The sequence below is a fragment of the Anomaloglossus baeobatrachus genome, chromosome 9 (genome assembly GCF_048569485.1).
Source record: "Anomaloglossus baeobatrachus isolate aAnoBae1 chromosome 9, aAnoBae1.hap1, whole genome shotgun sequence".
NCBI lineage: Eukaryota > Metazoa > Chordata > Amphibia > Anura > Aromobatidae > Anomaloglossus > Anomaloglossus baeobatrachus.
Window position 1 is genome coordinate 29,111,214 of NC_134361.1, and position 8,742 is coordinate 29,119,955.

The 8,742-nt window shown below is 44.9% G+C and overlaps 1 protein-coding gene across 1 annotated transcript in view; it reads left to right on the plus strand.

Annotated features, from left to right (window-relative positions):
* Window positions 1-5,534: 5,534 nt before the first annotated feature.
* LOC142250996 (NF-kappa-B inhibitor-like protein 1) overlaps window positions 5,535-8,742 on the plus strand; it is a 12,578-nt gene continuing 9,370 nt past the window's right edge. Inside the window, exons 1-3 of the mRNA XM_075323464.1 lie at window positions 5,535-5,620; window positions 6,122-6,397; window positions 6,677-6,789. Of these exons, the coding sequence (XP_075179579.1) occupies window positions 5,617-5,620; window positions 6,122-6,397; window positions 6,677-6,789 (393 nt within the window). The 5' untranslated portion in view covers window positions 5,535-5,616. The remainder of the gene's footprint in view (window positions 5,621-6,121; window positions 6,398-6,676; window positions 6,790-8,742) is intronic.

Here is an 8,742-nt window from a genome sequence, read left to right on the forward strand (position 1 = left end):
AGCCTCTGCCCCTGATGACACTTCGTTTCAGGGAGGGGTACAGGCTGTGACAGTGACTGCAGCTTCTGCCCCCTGATGATGCTTAGTTTCATTGAGATAGCAGATACAGTGACCACAGCCTCTGCCCCCTGATGATGCTTAGTTTCAGCGAGAGGGCAGGGGCTGTGACAATGACTACAGCCTCTGCCCCTGATGACGCTTTGTTTCGTGGAGGGGGCACAGGCTGTGTCAGTGACCTTAGCCTCTGCCCCCTGATAACTATTTGTTTCAGTATGCCAGCACGCAGTGGGATTCTCAAACGAAGCATCATGAGAAAGGACGTAGGGAAAGAACAATCAATAGTAGTTAGTATAGTGAGTGAGAGGTAGGGAATTTTTAATGCAACCATATTAGAAATTAGTTTGGATGGGCACAATAAATAGATACGGATTTAGACTGACATTTCTTAAGCTTTTGGACCAACCCTTTAAATAAAAATAGTGGTATTTCTTCTTGATTTAACTAACAATGTGTTGCTTTATTCCTTTATGTAAACTGTCCTAGAAGGATTGGGGGTGACACAACCAGAGATGGTGACAGCAGAAGTTGGAGAGTCGGTGACCATCACTTGCTCATTTACATCTGAGTTTCCTGCCTACTCAGTGACATGGACCATAGGATGCAACAGCCCCGAGAAGCTTCAAGATAACCCGTGTTACCAGCACAGAGCAAACATCACCACCCAAGATAATGTCAGGACACCGCACAGCTCAGAATTACCCATCTATGAGGGGAAGATTATACTCACGATCAACAATCTGACCGAGAACGACTCATTGATGTTTTGCTGTCATATAAAGACTAATAAAAAGACAGGAACTGGAGCTGGAACCAGACTGGAGGTCACTCCGAGATCATTTCCTACAGGTATATTATGAGTAATAGTATATAGGTATGAAATAGACCCAAAAATAATAACTAAATAGACACCATATTACTGTTCCTGTAAATCTAGACAAATCAAGAGTTCACTGAAGAGATAAATTCTGTCTATCTGCAGCCACCACTAGGGGGAGCTCCCTGCATACACTATATACACTGAACTCAGTAATAACAGTATGCAGTGAGCTCCTGAGCTCCCTCTAGTGGTGGCTGAAAAATTCTAAAATTCAAAACGTTCTGAAGGTGATTTGGAGATCAGTAGTAGAAGAAAAGAAGCTCTGGTTGAGCAAACAATCAGTATCTTCAGTGTTTCATCTGAGTAGCTTGTTGAGAGACCACCAATGATTCTTTTTACATACGTTTTTGTAAGCCCAAAGTGACTCACCCCCAACTAATACTTGTTCATTTTTGACTAATTCTGTCTTTATTTTACAGAGTGTAGCCACAAAGTGTTCCTTTCGGCAGAAATCATCCGCATCACCTGCCTCATCATCCTCATCATACTCCTGGGCCTCGCCGTGAAGACGTCCTGCTAGGGTCATTTCACTTGCCGTTGGTTCCTTCTCCTCTTATGTTGGATTTGCTTCTATGTTTTCTTTTCACTATATTATAGGAACAAGCCATGGACCTGAAGTGAATTGGGCCGGTCATATCATGGGAATTATCACTAGAGTTGACCACAAAGTTTCACTTGCTCCTGGTCCAGTGGCCATGTTGATAGTCCATGTCCACCAGGCCCCTGAGAACCTCCTGCTTCCTTCTGGCACCTCTTCTGATTAGAAGACTTGGCATCATTGCAGTATGATGTGTGGATGTCATTGTGGCGGGTGAAAAAATCAGAAGAGGCATCGGGTATGGTGGCAGGTAGGAGAAGATTTGTTGTGCTTTGACCTGGTGGCCAAGGACTACCAATGGGGCCACTGGATCTGGTTCCCGCCAACCTCTTTTATATTTTATTCCTAAAATCCCTTCAAGGGCAGGTACAAATACCAGATCCCTGAATGAAACAGATGTTTCTGGAAGTTTTTTTGGGAGTGGCTTACAAATGTCTCCATATTTCTGAGTCTAATGTGAAAAATTCAGGCATTTACTGGATGAAAGACTTGTCTTCTTCCCTGCGTTTGCTTCTATTCTACATAATTTTTAGAGATAAAATAAAATATTGCATGAAATGTTGTTTCTCTGGTTTCAAATAAAACTTAAATGAACCTACTGCCAAACTTTGCTGACTTTCATGGCTGTGTTGGGCGTTGTTCAGACTGCAGAATCTGACACCCCTACCCGATGGTTTCTCTGGAGTTTGGGATCAAATCAAGCAGACTTTGGCATCGACCTGATGTGTGCTGATTCATAGGCAGGCTAACAAAAGTTAATATCTGCTGGTCTGCTTACTCCTTTGGTCACATGCTGTGGGTAGGACTATCACATCTGCTCTCCTCCTATTTATGCTGGTTGAATCCTTCCACCCATGTAAGCTATAGTTTTCTCTAGGTTGGTGCGTGAGGTGTGGTGTCCCAGACATATTGGTGAAAGTTCTGCTCTTTGCTTGGTGCGGTTGTGGAATTTACCCCTGTTTTTTAACTTTCTTCCTGCTCTTGTTTTTCCTTTTGAATCTCTTATTGTCTTTACCTTTGTGTGTGTGTGCGGTGTGACAGAGTTTTGGTTTATCTCTGTCTGTATATATCTGTGGATTTCATCATACTCCTGTCTCGACCCTCCCTTGGGCAGAGGGGAAATCAGATCAGGACTGGTCAGGAGTAGGGCCAGGAAAGAGGCTCAGGCCTCTTCACCATCAGGAGTATCTCCGAGGTTAGGGATGTCATATTGCCCCCTAGCTTGAGGAACAGCCTAGGAGGGAGCCACAGTTCCCTGCTATCCCATAATCATCGTGGCTAGTGCCTCTTGTATTCATAAAGCAGACGTCTGTGCCTTGGAGCTGCTTTTCTTGCTCAGTGCATGGGAGTTCCAAACCTTATAGAAACATATGAGACTTGATTAGGGGCATATTAAAGGGTTTGACCGGCCCTGACAGAATTTTTGGTAACCCCTGAAGGCTGCTGTATCCTAAAAACAGTATGGTTTCAATTTGTGCAAATTGCACAGTTTCGGTCATGTGCCAACTAGAAGCAAATGAGAGTCTTGTGAGCATGTGGTCTCCACATTTGTACGTCATGTTGCGTAGGAGGCTTCGCAGCTGAGACCACTCCAAACTTGGCAAGTGCCATCTGTGCAATACAGATGACACCCACCTGCAACTTACAAACTGGCATCCAGGCAAATATACAATGATAGTGGGGCCTCCGTCATGCCAACAGCCTTCATTCCTGGTGCAACTTGTTCCCCCTGTCATGATGCAGCCTTCTCCCAGGATCAAAGAAATATCATCCATGCACATATTTAAATTAATTTAGAAAAAAATACAACCAAACAAAAAGAATACAAAAAATTAAATCACCTACTTATCCCTTTTTATTGCCAAAAAAATAAATCTAAAATAAAGTGTAAAAAATAACACATTTAATAACAACACATCCATAATATCCTGAACTATTAAAATACCTCATTTATCCCACATGGGAAAGCCATAACAGGAAAAATGACAGAATTTCTGGTATCAACCACTGAGGACTTCAGTTCTTTTAAACAAATTTTTTTAGAATTTCTGGGGTTATGTTAAACCCCTTTTCTGAAGAAAAAAAGAAAAAAGAAAAATGGCCTAAAAAGTGCTCAAAAAAATAAAAATGGCAAAAAACCAAGCTCTTCTAACAGCTATGACTGGAGCGTCAATAAAGGTCCACACTATTAAAATAGAAAATGTATTAACTGTATAAAGTAACAAATATAAAAAAAAAAACCTGAACTGCCGGAATTGCTGTTTTTTGGTCACCACATGACCCCTAAAAAATGCAAATACAAGGTTTTCAAAATGTTGCATGTACTTCAAAATAGTAACAATAAAAAAAAAAACTCGCTATGCAAAAATAAAAAAAAGCACCACAGACCAAAAAGTAAAAAAAATTGTTTCGGAAAATGATGACAATTTTTAAAATAATTTTTTTCAGTCTTTAAAATATGAAAAAAATCTGTACAAGTTTGCTAATCAACATAGTGACTTGGAAAGTTATGTCCCGGGTACGGTGCTGAAGTTGGTTTCTTATTCGTCATTTTCATATTCGTTACTATAGTATTTTCAGTTTTTTACAAGTTTAACAACAAAAATAACACATTGCAATAATAAAATACAATGCACTGATGTGCCCTAATATAAATACACTTAAAATCAGCTGCGAAAATTATAAAACTGGCAAAAAATGGGCATCAAAGTGGGCACCGAAGTATGTTAGTGAAAGGGTTAAATGGCTTTGGGCCACTGATCTCACACCACATTTACTTACCCAGTGATGCCCTACATCCAATTCATGCTACTCCAGCCTGGCCCAAACAGGTCCTGGGCATCAAAACTGGTATCAAAATGGGCACACAGCCAATTTTCCCAGATTTGAATAAGTAACTGGTGTTTTTGAGGGGTTAAATGGCTTTGGGTCACTGATCTCACACCATATATACATACCTAGTGATGCCGTACAATAAAGGGAACCTGTCACCACTTTTTTGCCCTATAAGCTGCGGCCACCACCTCCGGGCTCCTATATACAGCATTCTAACATGCTGTATATAAGAGCCCAGGCCTGGAGTATAACATAAAAACACTTTATAATACTCACCTAACGGTCGCTCGGTGGGCCTAATGCGCGTCTCCGTTCTCCGGTGCCAGCGCATCCTCTTCGGCCATCTTCATCCTTCTTCTGAAACCTGTGTGCATGATGTGAATATACGTCATACACACTCGCGGGTCCTGCGCAGGCGCACTACAATACTTTGATCTGCCCTGCTCAGGACCTGAATGCCGGTGAGTGTGGAAGGCGTCGGACCCGTCATGCAGAAGGAGAAGGAGCACAAAGATGGCCGAAAGAGGCGGCGCCGGACAACAGAGGCGCCCATTAGGCCAACCGAACGACTGTTAGGTAAATAATATAACGTGTTTTTCATGTTCTACACAGCGGCCTGGGCTCTTATACACAGCATGTTAGAATGCTGTATATAAGAGCCCACTGGTGGTGGCCGCAGCTTATAGGCCAAAAAACTGGTGACAGGTTCCCTTTAAACTTGGATCACTCTAGCCAGGCCCAAAAGGGTTCTGGGTATCAGAACTGGCATCAAAGTGGGCAAATGGCCAGTTGTCACATTTGAATAAGTAACTGGTGTTTTTGAGGGGTTAAATGGCTTTGGGCCACTGATATCTCACCATATTTACATACCTAGTGATGCCCCACATTAAAATTCAGATTCAGATCACTCCAGCCTGGCCCAAAAGGGTTCTGGGCATCAGCACTGGCATCAAAGTGGGCAAAACCCCAGCTTTCACAGCTTTCGGGGATCTTTTATTCTCTGACATGTGGATATGACTGTTGTGCACTCGCCTGGACTTGCTGTACAAAGCACTAAACCTAAATATATATAGAATATGATAGTCGGGCATAAAGACGAAGAGTGCTTGTTTCCGGGGGAAGAGTTTATAAAATGTACAGGAAATTCCGCATTGACTCCGCCCAGTACACCCGGAAGTGTGCAGTGAAGCTTCCTGTGCCCTGTACACTGTGCAGAGGACGATTGTGTACTGAGCAGAGCAGCTAAATGAGTAAGTATGGAGGGAAATAACCCGCACTAGTCTCCTCCACAGCCAGGGCATGCTGGGAGTTATAGTTCTATAACAGCTGGGAATCTTCTGGCTGTTTTGTGCCATCACTAAGGTATTCAGTGAGCGTGCATGCACTAATAGTAAGTAATGAGCATTTTGAGGACACATGCTTGCTGTCAGTGAATAGAAAAGCCACATAGGAATCTTACATCTGACAGCTGAGCGCTTGCTGCAGTTAATTCCAGGCTGATGCCTACACCTGCGCTGATACATTGTAGCAAACCACCATAGATGTGTTTATCATAGACTTGATACGATTGTAGCAAACCCTCAGCTGTGAGAAGTATCGGCGGCAGCTTTTAGTCTCTGGATGAGGAGGGAGGGGGTTTCTAGTCACTGGCAGCAAGCAGGGATAGTGAAAATGGAGTGAAATTGATGGAAAATGTCTAAAAGGAATGAAAGTGTCGGCTCCCTTTAAGAAGAGTCCCTTGTCCCCTGCAGTATTCATGTCTTTCCGCCGGGAGCGGAGGGCTCTGCGGTACATCGAGCGTGGGGACGTCGTCCGGCTGAAGTCGTACATCCGGAAGCATCGCCACCTGCATCTGGATACAGTGTTACCGGGAGGACAGAGCCTCCTCCATGCCGCCTGCTCACAGCGTGACAACGCCTGCGCTCTGCTGCTGCTCCGTAAAGGAGCTGATCCTGCGGTGTGTGACACCTCCGGGAACAATGCTCTGCACCTGGCAGCCTGGGAAGTGGAGAAAGGGGGATGGGAAGGTAAGGACGGGGTGATGGTGATTCTAGGGGGAGTAGTAGTGTATGTCTGTCCCCTGCACACACAAGTGAATATCATCATCTTTTCTCCCCTGCAGTCACCACCAGGGGGAGCTCAGGGCCCTCTGTTCTTACACTGTTCTCCATAATGACCGTCTGCAGTGAGCTCCCCCTAGTGGCGGCTGCAGGCATATATATATATATATATATATATATATATATATATATATATATTTACTTCTTCGTCTTTTGTGATTTGTTTTTTTTTTTCTCCCGGTCCAGTGTACACGGACTTGGTTGTTCCGATCCTCAAGCGCCGCCCTCAGTGCATCAATGCGGCAAATCATCAGGGGACAACTCCGCGGGACATCCTGAAGCGAGCAGAAGACCTCATGGTAATAAATGACCCAGAGCGTACAGATGGGGTCATGAGGCCTTTCTCAGAGCGTACAGATGGGGTCATGGAGCCTTTCTCAGAGCGTACAGATGGGGTCATGGAGCCTTTCTCAGAGCGTACAGATGGGGTCATGGAGCCTTTCTCAGAACGTACAGATGGGGTCATGGAGCCTTTCTCAGAACGTACAGATAGGGTCATGGAGCCTTTCTCAGAACGTACAGATGGGGTCATGGAGCCTTTCTCAGAACGTACAGATGGGGTCATGGAGCCTTTCTCAGAACGTACAGATGGGGTCATGGAGCCTTTCTCAGAACGTACAGATGGGGTCATGGAGCCTTTCTCAGAACGTACAGATGGGGTCATGGAGCCTTTCTCAGAACGTACAGATGGGGTCATGGAGCCTTTCTCAGAACGTACAGATGGGGTCATGGAGCCTTTCTCAGAACGTACAGATGGGGTCATGGAGCCTTTCTCAGAACGTACAGATGGGGTCATGGGGCCTTTCTCAGAGCGTACAGATGGGGTCATGGGGCCTTTCTTAGATTGGTACGCTATAATCACCGCTCCTGTCCGTAAATGGATGATGAGGCACGACACCCTCTTTCCCGGATCACAGCGCTGGTGAAGTCTGCTGTGCAGCTCATCTGTCAGTCGTGGCAGGAGCCATGGTGGTTGGCACCACCTACTAAACTACAGACACATGATCACTCCTGGAGGCGCAGAGAATCCTTCCTGGTACCCTGCATCCCCTATAAATACTCAGTTTTTGCTCCTGTAGACCTCATTCTTCCTGGGTACCGCCACAGTCAGCGTCCTGACCTCGGGCTGTGCCTGCAGTGACACCAGGGAGTGACGAGGATCATAAGCTGCAGAAACGAGGACTGCTCTGGGGTTTCTTATGAGATTACCGAGGTCTTGGTGGTGTAAGGCTCCGTTCACACGTTCAGTATTTGTAGCCAAAACCAGCAGTGGGTAAAAAATGTAGCCGTGGTGCTCGTGCTTCTATTATACTTTTCCACTGATTGCTCCACTCCTGATTTTGGCTACTAAATACTGAGCTAAAAAAAACTCACCAAATACTGAAAGTGTGCACGGGGCCTAATAGTTGAAGGGGTCTATTCTGGGGTCATTACTTGAGGGGCTACTCTGCAGTTTCTGTCTGTGGTGTCATCTGGTTTGTTCGTATTAATGGTTTCTGGTCTGCTGGCTGCCTTTACAGGGTTTAGAGGTTGCTTTAGGGTCTATATTTAGAGGGGTTTTGTTTGAGACCTACATTTGAGGGGGGTTTAGGGTCTCTATTTGTTCAGGAGAACTGGGATCTGTACTACTAATATCCAAAGAACTGACCCGCACAGCCAACAAGTGTGAACAGGTGCTAGTTGAAAAAACATAGTAATTAAACAATGCATACAGCTGCACACTGAAAAGCCAAAAATGTACAAGGGAAAATATGGCACTGCAAAACAGAGATATTTAGTTTATGAATTAGCCAATGCATGTAAGCCCGGAAACCAACGGCAAGGTAATCTCTCTCTTAGGTTCCCAGATTACAAAGATTACCTTGCCGTTTGTTTTTTTTTCGGCCTATAAACTGCGGCCACCACCAGTGGGCTCTTATATACAGCATTCTAACCGGCTGTATATAAGAGCCCAGGCCGCTGTGTACAACATATAAACACTTTATAATATTCACCTAACGGCCACTTTGTGGTGGAGTTGGGCCTTATGGGTGTCTCCATTCTCCGGTGCCGGTGCCTCCTCTTTCGGCCATCTTCGTCCTCCTTCTGAAGCCTGTGTGCATGATGCGTCTACGTCACACACACTCACCGGTCCTGTGCAGGCGCACTACAATGCTTTCATCTGCCCTGCTCAGGACCTCAATGTCGACGAGTGTGGATGACGTAGACGCGTCATGCACCCACAGCTACAGAAGAAGGAAAACAAAGATGGC